This window comes from Haemorhous mexicanus, chromosome 3, assembly GCF_027477595.1.
Source record: "Haemorhous mexicanus isolate bHaeMex1 chromosome 3, bHaeMex1.pri, whole genome shotgun sequence".
NCBI lineage: Eukaryota > Metazoa > Chordata > Aves > Passeriformes > Fringillidae > Haemorhous > Haemorhous mexicanus.
The window spans coordinates 57,351,907-57,373,719 of NC_082343.1; the positions used below are offsets into that span (position 1 = coordinate 57,351,907).

The window sequence follows — 21,813 nt, forward strand, 5'->3', positions numbered from 1 at the left end:
ATTGCATCATGCCAGTGGACTACTAGGTAATCTCATCTCAAATAAAGATCAGATTATGGTGATGTAATCATGAGAAAGATCAACTCAAAGGCAGCTGCAATGTGGGCTTGCAAAGAGAGTAGCACGGGTAAGCAATGTGGCTAAGATCCTTTTGAGAAACAGGAGACACGCTGCCTTCCCCTGTCAGCTCCATTTCATTTGTCCAGAGGAGGCTGTAAAGCAGTTGGTGTTGGGGGACATCATGTAGTAAAAGAACAGAAAATCACTGCAATGTTGTCCTGCTTTAAAAAATAAATTAATAGATTTGTCACTTTGAAAATGACTAAAAATACTAAGTATTAATAATGGATTTGTTGGATTGGCAATCTGCTAGCAAATGACCATCTCTGCGTGCCTTCCTCACAAAGTATGGTGCTCATCTGACCCACATCAGGCAGAGGGACTGGCCCAAGACCTGTGACAGAGAAGGATGACAGCAGGTGAGTGTTCCAAACACCAAAGGCGAGAGACATTTGCTATCCTGCTTGCAACCAAGGGAAGCATCTGTGTAGTTAAAACAAGTGCTGGTACATTAACCCATGTGAAACCATTAGCAGGGTCCATCTGTTTACTCAGGCCTCTTCGAGGGGGGAGAGCTGCTGTTTTACCTTTTTTTAAGCATGAATGGCAACATGATTCAATAGGGAATCAGGGAACTTTTGGTTGTTGCACCAATATTAAAGCTGCGAGGAACCGCATTTTAATCTTTCAGATAGGCAGAGAGGTTAACTGACAGCGGCTCTATTTCACAAACTAGAAAGCAAATACAGAAATCAGCTAGAACGAGTTAACCTTATTATAAAGAACTAAAAAAATACCTTCAATCACTATGTAACAAAAAAATTGAACAAATTATACTTTTTAGGTATATATGCCCATGCCCTTTCTTTTTAAGTACTGGTTCCCCAAACTAGAACTAGAACTAAAACTCCTCCTGATTCCAAGAGGGGTCTGGAGCAGCGTGTGCCAGAAGGCAGCTGTTTGTGCCGCGGTGGGAAAGCTGGGCACTGCACAGCTGGGTGCTGCACAGCCCTGCACGGGACTGACAACCCCTGTCGCAAAGAGCTTACATTTCAACTGCATGTCTGGGGATAACAGATGGGTCGAGATGGGAGACGATGAAAACAGTGGGATACTGGGACAGTCTCAAATCCCAGCTGCTTGCCCACTCTGTAATATTGCCAAGTTAAAATTTCACAGTCTTATTGTCACAGCAGAGTTTATGCTGTTTCTTCCTTATTGAGGAAGAGGAGCAGTGGGACATTTGTGCATGCTGCAAAAGGGCTTCAGGCTGCAATTTGCTGCTGAACCAGATAGTATTGTGATGGACACGATAAAAACTAAAGTTTTCTTCATGTTTCTTTGCAGCATGGAAAGGTGTTTGCAAGGCCGAGTTGTGTGCTCAGTGCTAGGGAATGGCCGAAGCCGGTATGCTGGGCACACAGTTCTGGTGGTCAGCCCTTTAACTCTGAGAAGAGACTGACATTCAGTAAGGGCTTCCATGGGCTTCTGACATTCAGTAAGGGTTTCCATGGGCTTCGGGAGGCGGCCAGGACGCATTTCCCACGAGGAACGAGAGTCTGAGGTGTAGCTGATGGCTTAATGCAGCCCCCAAGAGAAGTTGGCAAAATAAAAGTAAACTCTTCTGGCGAAACAGCCTCCACACCCAAGGACGCTTTTAGACGAGGGATTCAGAAACAAAAACCCCAAATGCCAGTACGGGGACAAGCGTGGTTCAAGGCACTCTGCAGTTGCTCCTAAAATTGCCCCAAGGCTGTGACTCACACTGAGCCACCACCGAAGCAGGGCGCAGCGCCTGGCCGCCGCTCCACCCCATGACCCGCCCGCCGCTCCCGGGGAAGGATGCCGGGCGACTCCCGAATCGCCGTCTCTCCGGACCTGTCGGTGCGGGAACCCCGGGAAGTTTTTTCTCGGCGCTTTCCCAAGCACGAGGCCCGGGCGGGACGCGGCACCTGGGGGCGGAGCGGCAGCGGGGCGGGCCCGGCCGCGGCCGGCGGGAGGAGCCGGGCCGGGGAGGGGGCGGCCCGGAGCGGCGCTGCCGGGATGGGAGCGTGAGAGGGGGCGCGCCCGCGGCCGGAGGAGCTGCGGTCTGAGCGGGGGCTGGTGCCGGCGGCCTCGGACCCGCCATGGAGCCGGTGACCAAGTGGAGCCCGAAGCAAGTGGTGGACTGGACTAAGGGTAAGAGGGAGCCGGCCCTGCCGTCTGGGCGCCGGGGGAACTTTCCGGCGGCATGCTGGGGGTGCCCCGCTGCCGCCTCGGCTCCTCTGCCTGGCGGGGCGGCTGCGGGGGGAACGCGGCCTTTGCCATCGGCAGCCCCGGCCCCGGCTGAGCCCCGGGACTCCCCGGCGTGGTGCTCGGGAGCTGGCGGCTTCCCGCCCCCTCCTGCCGGCGCTCCCCCGCGCCTGCTGGCGCCTGCTTCGCCTTGCGAGATTTTCGGTGTTGTTTTGGTTTTTTCTTTTTCTGACACTGGGAAAGAGAAAGTTTTGCAGCGAGACTGGCTAACTGCAGGTCCATGTGTATATATATATGTATCTGCAGTGGGGTCTCTACCCATGGCCCGGTCCCCTTCTCCCTGTGTTCGTCTTGGCCAGCCTGCTTGCATGGAGAGGGGGGTTAGCACGCTCCTTCAGGCAGGTAGGATCGTGAAATCAGAGTAGCTCACGTCGGAAAAGTCCTGCGAAAGTTAACTTTCAGCTTCTCAAGCGAAATCCATCCACAGTTCGAAAAAACTTCAGGTTTGGAAGTTAAGCGAGGAGTTTTTAAACTAGCTCAACTAAGTAAGAGCTCTTTATCCGGTTCGGATAAAGAGCGGTGATGGGACTGAAGCGCTGGGCTGCCGCTCGGAGAGGTGAATAGCGGCCCCTTCGTCCGCCAGTCTGTCCGTCCATCCCTCCCACCCCTCATCTCTCGGGTGTGTGCTTGTATCTCTCCCTCTCCTGCTCGCAAAAACGTCCTCCTGTGCTTCGACATTTCTCGGCAGTGCTGACATAGAAGCGAAAGCCTCAGCGGGACCGCGGTGTGCAGCCCGTCTACCCCTGCGCCCAGCCCCGGGGGCTCCAGGGGGGGCGGGATGGCTGCGGGCGCCCCGCTCCTGCCCGGGCATTTCGGCAGCGCTGGCGGTTCCGGGGCTTCCTCCGAGGGCAGGTTCAGCCTCGTGCTGTCATACTGCGCTTGGACCCTGCGAGCGCTTTCCGAGTGCCGACCGGGGTGTCGCAGTTCCCGCTCTACAGGGAATGAATCGAAAGGGAAGTGGAGCTATGAGTTAGGTGAGGGATTTATGGCTTCTGGAGCGCACGTCTCTCTTTTTTTTTTTTTTTTTTTTTTTTTTTTTTTTTTTTTTTTTGTGGCATTAGGTTTTAGTGTGATCCTCTTTGGTTACATAAAGTATTTTCGCAGGCTTAGCTGGAGTTTAATTTGATGAGAAGTTGGGAATGTCGTGAGGGGTGAAAGTTTGCCCGCGCTGGGAGCGGCGCTGGCTGGCTCGCAGCAGCCATTGCTGCCTGCCGTGCCTCGCTCGGGACCGGCGCGCTGCTCGCACTGCGTGCCTGCGGTCAGCGCTTGGCAGCGGCGCCGCTCCCAACTCCGGCGAGTTGGGAAAGCAGACTCGTGTTCTCAGACGGCCAGAGATGGATACTCCCAGCCCTCCTGAGCGTGAACATGTGCCTGAAGGGGCCGGTGCCAGTGAGGGACTGTCCAAGCAGCCTTTGTGAGGAGAGGATTCCACACAAACGTGCTGTGAAGTTATGCGTTAACATATAAATAACTTCCCCAGAATGATTTTTTTTTTTTTTTTTTTTTAATGCTTGGAATTGGTTTAAACAGGAGTGCATTGTTCCAATGAAATAAGCCTTTTGCTTTGGCATGTGGGATATTTATATAAAACTTTTCCCTCATTGTGTTTTTTCTCTTGGGTGCTGGAAGTTTGTTGTCTTGCCAGATTAAAGAGTAAATCTGCTAATCATTTTAAAAGCCTTTATAATTCTTAAGCATGCTTGGCTTCCTTTCTTGCATAATTTATTTTACTTGCAGGTTCCTTGAACAGGTAACTCTTCAGCTGGACCCTAAATTAGTGTTATGCAGAATGCTTTGAGGGCTGGCTGTAGTTGGGAGGTGGATCTTCTGACTAATGCAAACACGTGTACTTTGAAATGTAAAGGAATAAATTAAAGACTGCTGGTGACTTTTGTTTGTGCTGTTGTTTTTCAGTTTCTAGGTAAGCGTTGGACTTGTTTAGTACAGAGAGTCATTTTATGTCACTCCCTGCATGACAAGACTGTAATAAAGAAATGACATGTGGAAAATTTTTCTTTATGGTTATACTTTCATCTCTGAGCATGAAAATAGAGGCTTTAATAGCTAGCTAACAGCCTTGTTAGCACAATGTCTCATAGTTTATTTTCAACCTGAAGTAGTTATTTACTGTGTAGTTCACAACCACTGGGTTTCATGTTTGACCAAGACCAATTTAATTTTACCTTATGAATATTTCATTTAATTCTCAAGGTTAGTTTTATGAACAAGTGTTTTGAGGGGAGCTTAAGCTCTTTGTTGTCTTGCACGTGCCTACTGTGAGAAGTGATGCCATGATCTTAACTGAACTGGTTGAACTCTGGGCAAAATTATTTGGCTGGTGATATCTGCTGCCAGTAGTTAGTGCTGTGGTGCCGTGGAGATGTATTTTAGGAGCATGACGTAAAAAACTGCTGGGAGATGCCAGCTCTCAGTGGGGAGATTGGTTTTGCAGATTCTTACTTATCATACAATGATAAAAAATATCTTGGCAAAATGTAGAGAATGGTGGAAATAAGTGATCTAACTCAGTCGATATTAATGTTCAATGTGAAACTGAGCCCCTTCTCGCCCCGCCCCCCATCAAACTTTGATGAATTAAATATTCTTTTATAACTTTTCCAGACCAAAAGGAATCATGGAAACTTACCCTTTTCCGTGAAACAAACCCCTAAAAAGCAAAATCCCAAAATAGGCTGTATGACCACTGCTGGACAGCTTATTTGCTCCTGGTTAGCTTACTTTATTTTTTTTTTTGTTGCTTTTAAGTAACTTTTTTAACAAGGTAACTCTTGTTCTGAAGAGTTTTGCTCTGAGATTTTGAGATGTTCAGTCCTTGGAAAATACTGTAAGAAGCATTTATCTAGCATATAAAATGGAACCTATCAAGAAATAGTAAGCTAAACATAAATATTTTTAGATATTTGTAGTCAGGTTTTAAATAAAAAGGTCTTTGTTCATTGTTACCAACAACAGCTGATACAAAACACAGTTGCTTGTCTTCTCTTGCTAATTCAGACTAGAATGCTGCTATTTTTTGTGAACAAGGGTGTTTTTTCTGGCACAGGGTGCTGTACTGGCAATAGCAGGCTATGCAGCTAATAAGAGCTGGTCTAGTTAAACTGAAACTGCAGAGGAAGACTTGTGCTTTTATTGCCAACAATTTTCTGTGTATGTGAAGCATTTTTCAAGCAAGGATTTAACTACATCAATGTTTGAAAACAAGCTGATTTTTTTTTTTTTTTTGTATGAGCACCACCTCAATTCCTGTCTGAAGGAAGTGATGGTGTAGTTAAGGGTTTCTCTTACAGCACAATGGATTAAGATAGTATTTGGGGGCCATATTCAGCCATGCAAAGGTATGCATTTCCCTACCATGCTGTGTTGATTTACTTGTTTGTGCCTGGGCTGGTGTGGAGTTTGTGCTCTGTGAACTGTATTGTCTGCACTGTTTCCTAACTCTGCTGAGAAGATGTGTTTGAGGGTTTGTTTCTCTGGGTTGTTTTGAGTTGATCCTCGTTGTGGTACAGACTAATATCTGGATAGTGTTGTAGTTGAGCTGTGATCTTGCTTTTGTGCAGTGTAAGTATCCTGGGGGCTCAAAGTACTCACCTGTATATCACAGCACTCTCTTGTGTGCCTGAATTTCTTGGGAGTCCCTCAAGAGATATTCCTAGAGTTATTCAGCTTCTTGCAGGGCAGGCGAGTGGCCATAGAAGTTGCAGCACATTTGCAGTACACTGTATAAGAGTGACTCAGTTTTACTGGCATAATGACAATTGATGGTATGGTGAAACTTTTTCTGGTCTCTGAAGTCCCTGGCTACTGGAAACCCCTCAGCTAAGGTCATTCCTCAAAAGATGTGAGGAGGAGGAAAGCAGCATTTGTCATAGAGCTCCTGTGTGAGAAATATCACTGTTGTCTTAGAGACATTGCTGTGCCTCCTCTTTGTTTACTGTAGCCTGATCTGTCTCTTCCCCCTTTCCCCAGGCTTCACATGCTTGTGTGAGTTGTGACTTCAAGCAAAATTTTACACGGTAAAGACAAGTTTGACATGCTTGTGGTTAGAAGCCTCTGTTGTTGTGAGGCTCCATTACAGTCTGGCCTTTGTCACTGGAGCTGTAGGCTCGGCTGGCTGGGGATCACGCATCTGCTTCGGGCTCATTATTGCACTCCAGGTTCAGTTATTCCCTTTCTCAGTTGTTCATGGACATTACTTATTCCTGCATATGTCATGAAATACTCAGATTTCCATTCCTGGTAAAGCTGTTGGGCAGCTACATTTATAGGTGTGTCTGGGAGAAGAGGGAGAAATATGCTTATTTATTAATAGTTAGCAATTAATCGTGAGGGCCTGGTGTTCTTTTTTTAGAGCTATCTTGCTTACCCAGGGAGATTTCAACAAGGTCAGTCATGTTAACTGTGTGTGCTGGGAGCTGCAAACCAGAGCTGGATTTTAGAACAAGTTATGGGTGATGTCTAGCACCGGAGTTATTTTTTAGCTTTTCTTTTTAGGCATTCTCAAGAAACCCCTGGTATTTTGCTTTCAGTGAGGAATAGCAGGGAGAGCTGCCCATGCCTGGGATACAGAACAATCTCTTTCCTCTTTTCTAACCTTTTCTTGGTTACTTAAAAAATACTCTCTATGAGTATTTGTTAATTAGATCAGAGAATGGTATTGCATAACCACTCTTTGCACATCCAAGCTTGCCCATAATGTTTTACAAGCAAAAGGTAGAATATACTAAATACATCTATTTATATTTATTTGTGGGCTGAAACAAAGTAAAAACTAGTGCAACAAGTTTGTACTACTGCAGTCTTAAAGTTATTCATGCATTGTTGCTAAGATGAGTGAATACATATGAAAACGTTAATCAAAGTTCACCTCAGTGTTCTTGTGTTTAGATCACGTTTTCATGGGTTTTTCTGTGTTGAGCTTTCTTGAGCTGCTTATGGGTTGTGATTTTTTTTTTCCCCTTGATCTTTTTGTATTCACAGTCAGCTCTGTTTATTTGCCATTAATTGTTCAAACTACTATAATCAAATATCAGAAAGTCTAAAAGTTGAATGCCGTCAGCATAATGTTTGGAAAAGCAATATTTTAAGAGCTAAAAATTACAATAGACATTAATGGAAAGTTGATTGTAACGTCATAGAATGTAGTGAAACTGCCTAGCTAAAGGTGCAGGGATTGGCCACTGTGCAGGCTGCTTTTCTCCTTCCTTCTTTAAAACTTGAGGGTCAGGAAGTAATTAGTATCTGGTGTTGGACACTTCTATAGGAAAAGCCTCATTTTTGATGAAATATTGCTTGGGCTCCAGGTTTTCAGAACTCTTGTTATGTGTTCCTTCCTTGCACTTCTTGCCTGGAACCCTGTGTTTTCAGCGTGCAGAACTTCTTAAACGAGAATCATGCCTCTCCTTGTTTTTACACTCATTAGCACATTGCAAGAGCCACAGGAAGACAAAGCACAGGGCACTGGATAAAAATGTATGTTGAAATTTGCCATGATGATTTGTTTTCTTTAGTAAAAGACCCCAACAAAAAGCTGTTACTCAACATGTGCTACAGGATGAATTGCAGCTATGAGTGATGTGTGAATACAGCCCATTATCAAGTACTCAAAAGTATGTGGGGGTTTTTGGGTGGTGTTTGTTTGTTCTTTTTTGTTCCTTAAAACAAAATTTCTGTATTGCCTGGTTTGGAGCTCCTTTCAGGCGTGTCTAACAGATGATGGCTGGTCAGGATTAAGGAATTGCAGAAGAGGTAGTAAGACCGCTCAGTTTTTCCTCTGCTCCATCGTTTTAGGACAGGATTTTCACTGATGCTTCACACAGAAGGCATATTAATAAGTCTAAACAGTGTCTCTGGGAATTAAGTGAAAGATGTTGATTTCTGTATATTTTCCATAGAAGTGATGATGTTGTTCTGAATTTGCACCTTGTCTTTGCCTAATGGTATCACACATCCAAGCCTTGCCTTCCTAGAGGAATAGTGTATCTGCAGTATTTCTCCTTGCTCTGTCCTCCCCACACTCCAAATAAATTCTGTCAAAAGGAGGGGGGAGTGAGGTACTGGCATGGCAAGGCACATTTGAGGAGAGGAATGGAAGGGTGGACAGGAGTTAATTGAACTGGGGTCCCTATAGCAACCTCTCACACATTTATGGGAGTTCTTCAGGCCCCAGCTGCCTGTGGTGATGGGGTAGCTTAAGATTTTAGTGAGTTTGTACACAGGGCTGTTGTAAAATAAAGGAGATTCAAATAAAATTGCTGTTTGACTGTGGGTCTCTGGCTGATGTTAGACTTGGTATAGAGTCCTTGTGTCATTTGGGCTCTCATTACCAGAGTGGGATAACTTTGGAGTCTATCATTCAGGTCCCTGGGCCATGCTTCCTTTGCATGAGGAAATTGCCTGTGGATTTCCATATGCCTGCCTCAATCTTTTCAGAGCACAAGCAATGACATTTCACAGCTTGTAGGATCTGCAGGAGGTGCACTGAATCAGACTGATCTGTTTTGCTGGCTTTAAACATTCATTACCTATTAAAATAGATATTTATGGTATTGTGAAATGTAGCTAATTTTCATCAAGCATCACACATGCTGGACAAAACCAAGCATCTGGGTTTGATTTGGTGAGATCAAATCACTGACCTCTGTAACTCTGGTCTACAGTCTTGTGTTCAGCACCTGGCTGAATTCTGTTATAATAATCATCAGTTCTGTGTTAATTTCTAATATGTGCTCCTCTATACAACCTTTTGAATGAAGAATGTTCTTTGTCACTGTAATGACAAAATATATTTTTGGACTGTTCCTTAGACTAGTAGTTAGGTGGAGGTAAGCAAAGTGTATGGTGTGTTGTTGCAATCAAAGCTTTGTGGCATAAATGTGATCTTATCTTGCTCCTTGATCAAAGGAAAGACCTTAATTGGTGCTCATCAAGGGCTAAGGCTTCTGCTAAGCAAGTGTTGGTACATGCTTCTGGGCTAATCATCCTCATGTCTCTGTCTTGGGTGTGCAAAATGAATGCTGCTTAGGTTGCCTTCCTTTTATCATTGTGTTTATTTATCTCATAGTCTTGTTTTAGTGAAATGGAGTTGGCTGGGTGAATGCTTTATTAAAAGCTCTGCAATAAGCTCATTTTATCATTAAATCAAAGAGGCCTTACATGTGCTTTTCAGGCCAGAAGAGAAGGACTCAAAGTTTTGCAGGAGGCAGAAGGCTGTACCTGAGCAGGTATCTTAGCACTGCACCGCTGACTGTGTGTGCTTGGTCATACAGGTGGGGAGGGAGAAGGGATTAAAAAGGGATGACGACTTATTTCCCCTCCTCACCCCCCCAGTAGGACTTGTCCTATGTAGAGGGCTCTAAGAACAAGTTCAGACATGCCTGAGGAATGTGGCCTGAAAAACATGTAGTGGATGGAGATGTGCCCAGAGAGTATTGCAGAGGAAAAGTGGGAACCTACTGAAATACAGATACCTCCTCTGATGTGAAACCTTTTTTTTTCCTCCTTCCCTGTCTTGTTCTAGTCACTGCTTCACTGCATCCTGTGCAAGGTGTTGGATTCTGTTTGTATTCTGTCAATTTCACCAAACAGATTATGAAAGTATTGTGGCAAAAGTTACACTTAATAAGTGTTGACATTCCTAAGGTGAGCTGTAATGGAAACTTTGGAAGAAAGAGGAGACAAAAGATAGATATGCTATAAAATCTGTATGTTTGTAGTCTTTTTCATCCAAATTTGTAGTATGTCTTGTGGTATTTGGACTTTGTTTTTACTAGAGGGTGAAATGTTATACCTCTTGTGAAATACAATCCCTGTGTCAACATAAAAGCATTGTATTTGTTTCCTTGTATTTCAAAATAGTTCATCTCTTCTCTTAGCAATACCTACTTCACGTCATTTCAGAAAATAACATTGGATTAAATAAATCTGTGTGATTGAAACAAGGACTTGGAAATCAAACCTGTCAATAACATTTCTATATCTTGCTGGCTTTGGTTTTGTCTCTTCATGAGGAACTTACACACCATTAGGCATCACTGCACTAAAAAAAAAAAAAAAAAAGGTAAGAACATATTTTGCCCTCAGTTATGATTACGATTTAAAGATAATCTTGGAGGAACATGTAATATTGGTGTTTGGCTGAGGATGAGTTTCATTGCTTAATTGTGAGGGTAAGTGTGGGTTTGATGCAGCAGTGCCAAAGCTGGAGCATTCAAATGGACTGAGGTGGGTGCTGTCCTTCATAGCAGGTACTCTCTGCCAATGGGTGCTCTGAGGGGTGAGGGGATCTGTTTTTATGGTTGCTCTTATGACAAGTTTCATGCTAATTTAATATTTGGGACTAGGATACACCTAGGCTTTGGGACTAGGTGTACCAGAGTGATGCTGGCTGCTAGGATTCTGGCCAATTGTACTTTTATTCAAATTTTAAAACATCAAGAGAAGATGACAGCAGTAGAGCCTTGAGAAGCAAAGCCTCTGGGAGCTGATGAAGTGTTCTTTTGTTGCCTTATGCAATTCTTGTCTGAATTTAAAATTAACACATTGTTATCACGGTGTCCCTGGTGTTAACCCTTTTTTAATTTTATTCTATTTCATACAATAACATTGGACAAATAAATATATATTATATATGGTTGAAACAGGGACTTGGAAATCAAACCTGCCAAGAACATTTTTATGTCTTGCTGGTTTTGGTTTTATCTCCTCATAACACGTCTTTTTAGACCACAGCATGGTGTGTAAGTTCCAAGCTAGTTAGCATCTTTGGTGTATAAAATCATCTCTTCAGACAAGACAATTAGATAATCCCATTGGATGGTGCCATGGCAGTAGCAGCAATGTGTGCCATTTTTTATTGTAGTAAGATTATTGCTGCCTTCTCAAGGTGATGTATTTGGAGAGGAATTCTAGCTCTCAGTAGAGTCAGTCATGTGCTAGGCATGTCTGGAGACTTTTGCTGAGCTGCCTTTCATGGAAATGATAATTTCCAGGATGGTCAGGTTGTATGCACGCTTGCAAGTTTGCTCAAATTAACATGGCTTGGTTGCTGCTGAATGGACTGTGTGGTTTCTAACACTTGTAAAATTGAGCATAATGCATGTAAATTTTATTGTCCAATATCATCCTCAATTTTCCAAGGATTAAGAGAGCCTTGAAATGATAGTTGGAAACTTAATTTCTTTTGTGGCTTTACTGAATTATATTTTGCTCTTTATTATTCTACCCTGTTATTGGGTGTTCTCAAAAATGTGTTAACTTCTGAAAACTAATTTTCAGTTAAGATTTAAACTATTTTAATTCTGCCCTTTATCCCTCTAGCAGCTTTATTAGTCACATATGCATGGGTCTTCCCTTGAGATGCTTCTTGCACCTAGGAATTATGCACTGTCTGGAAGTTGCACCAAAAAAATTGTACTCTGTAACAGATTTAACAAGGAAAAAAGAAAAAAATAAAAAGAGCCCAAACCCAATTTAGCTGTGAGAAAGAGGCAAATAGCCATCAATCAAATTGCCTGACTTCCCAACAAACACCTGATGGTGCTTAATACCAGTGCAAATACCTGTGGCTTAAAAGTGTCAGGGACACTTGTCTGGAGCTTCTGCAGAGGGTGAGAAATATCTTGACACCACCCCACTAGGAGGGTAGAATATCTGCTCACACTCTTGCCTCTTCATCATCACAAAAAACGAGGATGTAGATGGACTGGCTGAGGTCTTTGTAGGACTCTTCCCTGCCCTCTCCTGTTCTACTTTTTGTCTGGGAAGGTGGTAGGTCTCCTGATCAGTTTAATGATATTTTAGACTTGCCTAGGTTTCAGACAGAGTCCTCAGCTTTGCCACTGATGATCTTAAGACACCTTTGGCTTTGTTATGGTTGGGGTGTTGCACTTGAACTCTGAGGTCTCTGCTGTTTTAGGAAGTAGCATCATAGCTAGGGCTGAAAGTTATGAAATAATGAAAATGGGTCAGGCAGCTAATTGCTTCAAGCAATTACTTTAGATGTTTAAAGTGATTATAAAATTATGGAGAAGCTCAAAAGATTTGGTGTTCAACTGCTCAGTTGATACACCTTGTTTTTTGACCAAGTTGTGACGTGCTTTGAAATGCCTTTTGTATTTGGTGCCTCAAGACAGTATGTCCTGGTTCATGGGCTGGGTAAAATAATGCAAGGAGTAACTTTTAAGAAGATAGAATTCCTAATGGAAATATTGCTGAGCTTTTTAAGGGGAAGTAATTTGTGCATCCAAGGAATGACAGCATCTCCTAGGAGATTCCAGTAGTGACTCCTGGGGATCTGTCCATGATGGAAAGGTGTATGCACCATCAGCTTCTTTCTGTTAATGTGTCATTCAGCTTGTAAATGTCATTCAGTTTGTCATTCATCAGCAGGTGCTGATGGCTGGTGATTCTCATGTGCCTGTTCTTATTCCTCCCCAGTGACTGTCAGACTGTAAGGTGCTAGGCATCCGTGTTTGGTAACCGAGTAGGAGGTTGTCATCCGAAAGCTTGGCTATCTGGCAAGTGCATCAGCTGTTGCCTTGCAGCAGGCTGCTCCCTGACTTGCTCATGGGTGGAACGGTAATCGCGGTGTTTGCAAGGGTGCACACACAAAGGAGAGGCAGATGTGAGTAATGGACCTTGCTGCAATCTGCCAAAACAGTTCCACATGGTGCTGCGAGAAGGCAGCCAAACCAGATTAAAGGGATCGCCCCATTTCTTCTTGGGAGATAAGAGACAGGCAGTTTTGCAATGTTTCTTTTTGTTTCCACTGTGGGAACAGGCAACAGAGTGTTAATCGCCTGAGTTCAATAAAAGGAGCTCTTGTGACTAATGAACTGCTTCTTCAGCCGCAGAAACCTTGCAACTTTCAAATGGCAAGCACTTAATTGTGTGGTGGCTGTAGGGCAGGAGGGGTTGTTGCTTCCTATTAGGCACATAAAGTTATCAGGAACACAAGGTTCATGTGCTAGACACACAAGTAATTTTGCTGCTTTTGGAAAATGAAATTACTTTGTGCTTGACCTGTTGAAGGATGTATTTATTTTTAGGGCTAGCAAAGACCAATAATGAATATAAAATTTATTCTTGCTGCAAAGATGTTGACTTTTTTTCCACACGGAAGGGTCATAACCTAATACAGCTGACAAGGCATGGAAGCAGCCACCTTCAGCAGGAGGCATGCTTTGGAGGGGACAGTGCTTTTGTGTTACCTGCAATTATCATGTAAATATTGTGATTAATATTAATATTGCATGTGATTGAATTCTGTGCTCCTACTTACTTTCATTTTATTCCTTTGGAAGTGTAATTCTCAATGCTATTGTGAAGTTCTTTACAACAATAAACCAGATGGGCAGAGGCTTGGCAATGAGAGGTACGTATGGGCTGATGAAAGTCCAGCTCCGGATAGAAAGGACTGAAGGTTGTTTTTTTCCTCCAGGTGGGATGGGTTGTCTGTTTTTCAGGTTGAGTTTTGCTTTGCCAGGAAGTTTTGATGTGCAGTTATCTCTAAAGGCTTTCCTTGCTAGGGGTTTTGGCAGGAAGGTGGATGGGGGTCTGGCCTGTCCCCTCTATCCATAAGCTCTCCAGGCCTCAGCAGTTTACTGTCTAGGACCAGGGACTGAGGAGCTGCTTTTAGCTCTGGCTTGCAAGTAAATGCATGCTTTTGGTTTCTGTGGCTCTCATTCCAGCATCTTTTCAGCAGGATTAGTGTGTGTGCATGAGATGGGTAACAGCAGCTGAAGTTTAGCGTCTGCAGACCAAGAGGTTGATGACAGTTTTATATCTCTTAGGACTGAAAACATTGGGCTAAAATAAATGTCTTTCATATTTCACATGAATGGGATGGGATGTCTAGAGAGAGTAACTTTGGGACAAGAAGACTTCCATGTTGCCATGTTTGTTATAGGCTTGTAATGTTCTGCTGTGGATTGCTTGCTTTTGAGATACTGCTACTTCTGTTGATTTGAAATAAACATTAAGAGGAAAATAATGCAAAGAAATTTTTTGTGCTTGCTGCAGTTGAAGCAGCATGGCTGTCTAAAGGTCTGTTAAATGGCCACTTTGGGGTGAATATCTACAATGAAAACTTTCAGTAGTTATTTCTGATCAACTTTACTCTTTTGGCTGTACTTCCCATTATTCTTTGTATTTTCCTGTTAATGTGATCTTTCCTAGATGATATTCTGTCCTGTTCATCTTAATTTGGGTAACTTGTCACTTACTTGACATAACTTGCTTGTCTCCTGGCTTTTTACAATAATTTTCAGACGTATTTGGACTTTTTCCCCCCCCATTGTAAAGAAGATGCTTATAGATGTGACAAAAGCAAGGTTTGTTTTTTTTTTTTAATTCAATTGTTTTAGTCCTTGTAGGGAGAGCCCTTATTCTTTTCCAACTAATGGTAAGAAGAAGACAGGAGCGCTTGGTGGCTTCTGTGATGACACCTTGCAAATAAGTTGTTCACAATTTTCTGCTTATGGGTCTCTATTACTGGTACAGAGGGTATTGCTGGAGCTGGTGGGTTTCCTGGAAGTTTTTGGAGAGGGAATGTGAATGTGGGGAAGGTGTCACTCTCCGCAGCGGTCTTGATTTGGGGTTACGAAGCCAAGTCTGCATAAACAGAGATTAATGTGTGAGACACTTTCTTTGCTGTTCAATAGCTTCTAAATACCACTAATGCCTTTAATTCAGAAAATAAACCCTCCTCTTTCTGCCTCTGCCCCCCCTTCTCTTCCCTTCCCCCAGTATAAGGACCTAATGATTAACTCGGGTGTAAATAAGGTCACTACAGTGCCTGTAAGAGAAGAATAAAGAGTGATCAAACAAGCTTCCATAAATCACCATCTTAAAAGTCCATTTCCATAAAGATGACAAATAGGGGCACTCTCAGAGGTTAAAGAGGTTCAACCTGGTTGCAGGTTCTGTCTTCCCTTGTGAAGTACTGCACCAAAGTATTACTTCTGAATTTATGTTTGCAAGTACTTTGGGCTCAGTGAACAATTTCTTATAATTTGATAGTTTGAAAAGTCAGTCACTGACTGGAGATTGCTACACAGCACTGAGCTTGTTGCAGATTGATTTGCAGAAGTCCAATCTGAGGACTTTAAGAGGTTATTTGATCTCCTAAGGTAGCTTGAAAATAAGGCTCTGTGATACATGAGATACAGAATGCATCCAGGGGAGAGGCTACTAAGACAACTTGAAGTTGGTCAAAACAAATAAGTGCATATAAATAAAACTTCTGATATTTCTAGGTTGGATGTAATATCTTTTTATTACTGGGCAAACATCTGCTTCTAAGTTTCTGCACCTTCCAGTTTCAAACAGCCCTTATACCCATTAGACGACGTTTAAAAAAACAACGTAACTGTTAGGAATAAATGTCCTGGCTTCTTCTAAATCAGAATTTCAGGGACCAGAAAAGCATTGAATATTTTACAATGCTCATGAAGTATAACCTAATTCTTCTTTCTACCCCATTCTTCAAGTGTAATGTTAGTCACAGAGCTATACAGAACACTCAGTTTCACACGAAACCTTGTGTTTACTGCTTCTCATTCCTTATGTTCTTGATACTGATTTGCAAAAAAATCTGAGCACTATGAGGGTGCTTGATGTGCTTCTTTAAGCTTAATGCTGTTTGAAGTGCAAGTGGAGCAGAAAGTAGAAGAAAAATAAGAAAATGTCTAGGTGACCCTAGAAATAAAATTGGGGAGGAGAATATATTGTATTAAAAAACAGGTGTAAAAATTATCACAACCATTGTTTTTAGGACAGCATTTGCATCTGTATGTTTCCAGCCTGTTTTCTGCCTGTTTATTGCAGCAGGGGGACAACAGGTTATTTTTGGTGTTTCAAGTAATGTTACAGGTTCAGCATCAGGGCCTTATTGTGAAAGATTGCGTGCCATCTTCCACATAAATGCGCGCACGCATGTAGGGTGCTCCCAAACGGCTAAATTTTGTTAGGCATTGCAACTGCAAGCCATTTATGGGATTTTCATCCCTTCTTGCATCTGTTTTGCAGATACAGAACTCAAAGCTTTAAGGGGAGATTGTCCATTTAATAATCTCTCGGAAGAGAGGCTGTTAAATGGTTATGTACCACTTCCACAAATCTTATCCGATCCATTCAGCCTTATTTAAAATCCAATTTAGAAAATCCTTCCCCTTGGTTACTATATAGCAGTAGAGTGGCTGATATGAAGTTTGGCATAACTGAAATAGAGAATAGTTGTTTTTAGAATGCAGCAGAAATATGGTGCTGACAACGTGGATCAGCCATTAGAGTAGCACATTTTCTCCATTAATGGCTTGAGGGTTTTAGGAGGTATCTGTCACTTTGTGCTTCTTGTAAGGGTTTCTGTTATCTACCAGTTCATGTTTACCCTAATAAAAAAAGTTAACTTACAGAGAAAATGATATTTTGCTAAAAAAAGCTTTAAGTGTAGCATTGTTCTTAAAATAAGAAAAACCAAACAAAAAACTCACACAAAATCATACAGATCAAACACAAAAAAACCCCTCCCAACTGTATAGTGGCACAGGAAAATCTCAGTATGAGGAAAACTTTATTATTCATAAGAATTCAGTGATGTCATGTAGAAAAAGAGAATATGAAAATGAATGCATGAAAATAATGAACTGAAAAAGCACTGCTTTGAAGTGTCAGTAGGTGAAAGATAATATAGGTGGAGATACAGGTGTCTGTTCTACTGAGGTTACCTCTCTGTGAAGCAGAAGCACTTCCTCTTTCAGACACCTTTGAATTTTTTACACCTTGAAGTTTCATCTTGTGATGGTGCTGGTGTAAGCTTCATGTTACTGTGAATGCATTAACATTACAATAGAAATTCCAAGAGTCTATAAGGGAAAAGGCTCATTAAGTTGTCCACGAGTGTTCCTATGTCTGCTCTTGTGAAAATTGTTTGAATTTAATTGGGAATTACTTTATAGTAATAATGAAGTTAGGTAAACTGGAAAAGTACAATGGTAGGAAGATGCCTTTTTGTAAGTTTAACTTCAGTGTCTGCTGCTTGGAAAACTGGATTAAGGATATGTGAGAGTTGGAATGAAACCTGCCAAAGGACGTACCCTTTCGTAAGGAGTTAGATGGTTTTTTCCAAGTGGTTTTTTTTTTTACAAGCAGTGTAATCCTATGTCCTCTGCCACATTGTGTTCCTCACTGTCCTCTCTTTTGTAGCATTCACTGTTGTAGAGGAGTTCTTGGCAGAGCAAGGCAATGCTGTACCACCTGCAGGGACTGGACAACCCTGGCCTGCAGATTACAGAGTTACTTTGAAGACCACGTACTGTCCCTGAACAGATAGAGCAAAGAAGAATGAATATTGTGCAAGGACAAAGCCAGAGGCCAAGCAAGATGTGAAAACCGCTAAGTTAGCACACCCTAACTAAAGCGCTGACAGCGTGGCAACCAATCAGCAAGTAACATGTAGGCAGGATTGCAGCCACTCAGCCAACGAGCATTAGGCAGTAGTTGTGTGAAACAGTGTACAGAAGCATAAATATGACAAGATTGCTCAATAGAGTGGAAGGACGTGTAGCCATATTGGTGTGATTGTCGTTACTCGTCTGACTCTCTGCAGGACCCTCTTCACACTGTCTTTTGTCCAATGTCCTATCAATCATTACAGAGCCTTATATTCCTTAAATCCATGGTGCCAAGGGCAGTCCTGCACTAGTTCCCCCCTGTATGGCACCCATAATTCCCCAAAGCTATGCCTAAACCTGTGCCTTGCATGGTGTCATTTGCTGCCAAGTGGTACACTAGTGTGCCAGGCATGGGGAATGTTGGTCCAGCCTGATGTTTGCAGTGTTTCTCTGGTGCCCTGGCATGCCTCCCAGAATATGCTCAGATACAGCCAGAGCATGGTGAGACCCCCTCATCACCTGTAGTTTTCCTCCCTTTTGCTATGGACCTGAAAGTTTTTCTGGCAAGGGGCAGGTAGTACAGTGCAGGGATGTTGGATCAGGAGACCTCACCATGGTGCCTTCCAACTTTACCTGTTCTTTCATTCAGAGGTGAGAAAGTAGGGGACTAGGGGTGTTGGAGAGAGGAGTGATACTGGACAAGGGGAAGAATAAGACCGAAGAGGTGGTCTTCAGCCATACATCATGAACTACAGACCGAGTCCAAATTCCATAATTTCCACAGCTTCTAGAGTTTTTGCCTCTGGAGATTGAAACAATTTCCTATTCCTGCTATGGATTAAGCTGCAATATGTATTCCACTTTAACAATAAAACAAAATAAATTGTTTCCTTTAAACAAAAAAACAATCTGGTTCTTGTAATCTTGTGAATGACTCCATATCTAACATTGTAACTATTTTATCTTCAGTGCTATTATACTTCTGTAAGCAAAATGGTAGTGTTTTAAAGACTTGTTTTGAGTAAAAATTCTCCTGTAAGATGTGTGTGTTAGAAGAGTGGTATTAAAAAGAAACCACACAACACATTCAGCATAGTTGTGTGAGCTGGAAAATTCTGGGAAATGTATTTCCTCTGCGGTTGCATTGATTTAGTGAAAACAGCTGTATCTGTTAGTAGCAGCAGTGAGGTCTCTTTTGAGCTTCTCTTTGGAGCTGTTAATGGGTGTGAGGAAATACATGTCTCTGAGTGGGGTCTGCAGCCAGTCTGGTGAGGAGTGTGTGGGGGGTCTCACAAAGCACGAGTCAGGTCTCAGATAGAGGAGCTCTCCTGGTCGTAGTTGTGCTATTTTCTGCTGTCTGTCCCCCACCCCCTGCATCTTTCTGTCCTTATGTTTTGCAGTAACTCCACAGCAGAGATGGCAGTCTGGGTTGTGTCCTCCTGTGTGTTTTTCCAATTTGCAGCCCATTATACTGGCTGAAGCTGCTGCTGCTGCTGAGCTTTTGGAGTCCTATTGCATAGCTGAGGCACAGGCATCCTCATGGCTTGCCTTCCGCTTGCGAGATGTTGATGTTACATGGCTGGGACAAGTCTCTCTGGTGGTGTGGGGGAGCTTTACCTCAGGTTTTGGTAAAAGTGAGTTGGCAGTAACCACCTGTACATCTCTTTGTGCTATCTGGGATCCAGTGAATCTTTTGAGGTCATGTTTGTCCTCCTGCATGAGGCCTCCTCACTGAGAGAGTGAATCAGGGTGCTGGACCAGCCTGAAGCTGACATGGCAATTGTTCTCCCACCCCTGTTCCTGTTGCCACCCAGCTGCAGAAGGGGACAAATGGGGCTGTGGTGTGCCCCTGGGTGCTTTGTTTCTGCAGCAGTCATCCTGTGTGCCCTGTACAGGAGGGAACACATGGTGAAGGGGAGTGATTCCCTAAAAAGTCAAGCACTGTGTGGAGGGAGGGACAAAGGCCTTGTTTGTAGATTTTCCTCAACTGCAGCTTTCAATGGTCAGATATCACTGTGCTTTCATTCTTGCCAAAACTCTGCTGTGCCTAGGTAAAGCTTTATTGCATCAATGAAGCAAAACAGTTTTTTGGTGAACACATCTACTGGAACTATAGAAGTTGCAAGCTCCTGTCTGAGTACAATTTAAAATGCCTTGACCAGCATGTCCCAAAGTGTACTTAGTGTGGGATAAAAGCCTTAGTGGGCTGAGAAAAATGAATACCAGAATCATCTGGTTTTCTCTGCTCTTTTGATTTTACCGCTTGTTTTTTTTTTCTGTTGGAGAAATACTCAGTGATTTTTTGAGTTGTTGGGAAACAACTTGTGTGTATCCAAGAGGAGTGTGGTTTTCAAACCCAGAGTGGAACAGATTCCCCACACTGAAACTGCGGTGAAAGTTTCATTGTCAGAGTTTTGGCACAGTCCATGAGGATGATATGTTGTGTCACTAGCAGTCCATAGGACATATTAATATATTCTGATGTATGTGGAAGAGTTCTCCCCTCAGTGTGTGAGTGAAATTGATGAAGGTGCTGTATGCTGGTGTAATAAAGTAACTCACTTCTGGTGATGCCCTGTTTAAGCAACATCTTTTTGTTTAATCACCATATCAGTTGCAAACCACTTAAGAAGAGTGGGGTGTAGGAAGAAGCTGGCAATATTTTAAGTCCTGTTGCATCTCTCTCAGTACAGGTATTTGGTTGTCTTTCTTGCCTCACATAATGTATGCAACTGTAAAGTCACCCTGAGTGATTATCCTTCTACTGTGCTGAAAGCTCTGTATTTGCTGACACTGTCAGTCATGTCTTCACCAGCAAAATGATTTTATTAGGTTGTGACAAACATAAGGTTTGTTTCACTGGGCATGATGGCTATCAAAAATTTGCATTAATTAGTTCAAGAACAATCTTTTTTTGTTTAAAACCCCCTTATCTTTTATTAAAATATGCATTTTTTTCTGCCATTGCAGTAGTCTACTACAATATGTGGTGCCAATCTCTGTGGGTTTAAAATAATTTTTTTTGGAGGGGTGTAAGTTGGTTGTTAGATGTAATGGTAAAGAATTAGGGTGAGAAAGAATAACAAGATCTGGGTCATGCTTGTGTGTCAGTTGGGGGCCATTCTAAAGCCATGTAAGTACCACTGTTTTAAATGAAGCCAACAGACAAATAGGCCACCTCTGCATGTATTAGTATATTGGGGAAAAAAAAAGATGTTTCCTTGTTTCAGTTTGGAGTTTATAGTAGCTCTTAAGTGATACTGGAGCAGCAAATAAAAGGGCCTCATTACAGCTACAACATACTGCCATTGTATTTGGTTCATATTGCCTTGCTTGTGCTGCACCCAGCGAATGAATACAAGTTGCACCTTGCCACAAGTAGGATATTGTTTTTACTGTGAGGTGGGGGAGGATGTTGTCAGAAGTGTCCCTGAAGACATCCTGTGGCATTAGCTAGGAAGATATTTGGGCTTGTCTGCCTAAAGCAGGTGTATTCTCTGTTTTAATGATGTGTTTGCATGCGTTTGCTGAGTGTTGGCTTTTATTGCATGTTCTGTTGAAACTAAGAGTGCCAGGTCTGTCTGCACAGAACATGTGGATATACTCTGCTTCCATTTAATTTGTGTAATGTGCCAAACAAAATCTGTTAAAACATGGAAAGATTGATTTTGCAACACGTAGCTGGTCAGTGAATGATGCAGTTAATTCTTAAAAGGGAAAATCAAAGAGTGAGTGTTGCTCTGTGTGAAGCTACTGCATCATGTGGACCTTAATCCCTGATGCATACAGAGCATACAGCAAGGTCAGCAGGAAAAAATAGTGTGCTTTGGTTATCTTCTTTTTTTATCCTTCATCTTTCTCTGGTCAGGAGTCCTTTTTCTGGTGGTGTCTGGGATTAGCAAAAAGTTATAGCTGAAATGCTGGGAGCAATATATCATGGTGCTGGTTGAGTATGAACCCTTATTTGTGGTTCCTGTTCTTTCTTGGAAACCCATTTTTTTCCCAGGATGAGTATTTGGGGTAGCACTATGGAGTCTGACTGCCTGGGGCT

General features: G+C 42.7%; 1 protein-coding gene across 1 annotated transcript in view; it reads left to right on the top strand.

Annotated features, from left to right (window-relative positions):
* The first annotated feature begins 2,068 nt into the window (after nucleotides 1-2,068).
* Nucleotides 2,069-21,813, top strand: part of CNKSR3 (CNKSR family member 3) — a 54,926-nt gene continuing 35,181 nt past the window's right edge. Inside the window, exon 1 of the mRNA XM_059841948.1 lies at nucleotides 2,069-2,238. Coding sequence (XP_059697931.1) covers nucleotides 2,187-2,238 — 52 coding nt within the window. The 5' untranslated portion in view covers nucleotides 2,069-2,186. The remainder of the gene's footprint in view (nucleotides 2,239-21,813) is intronic.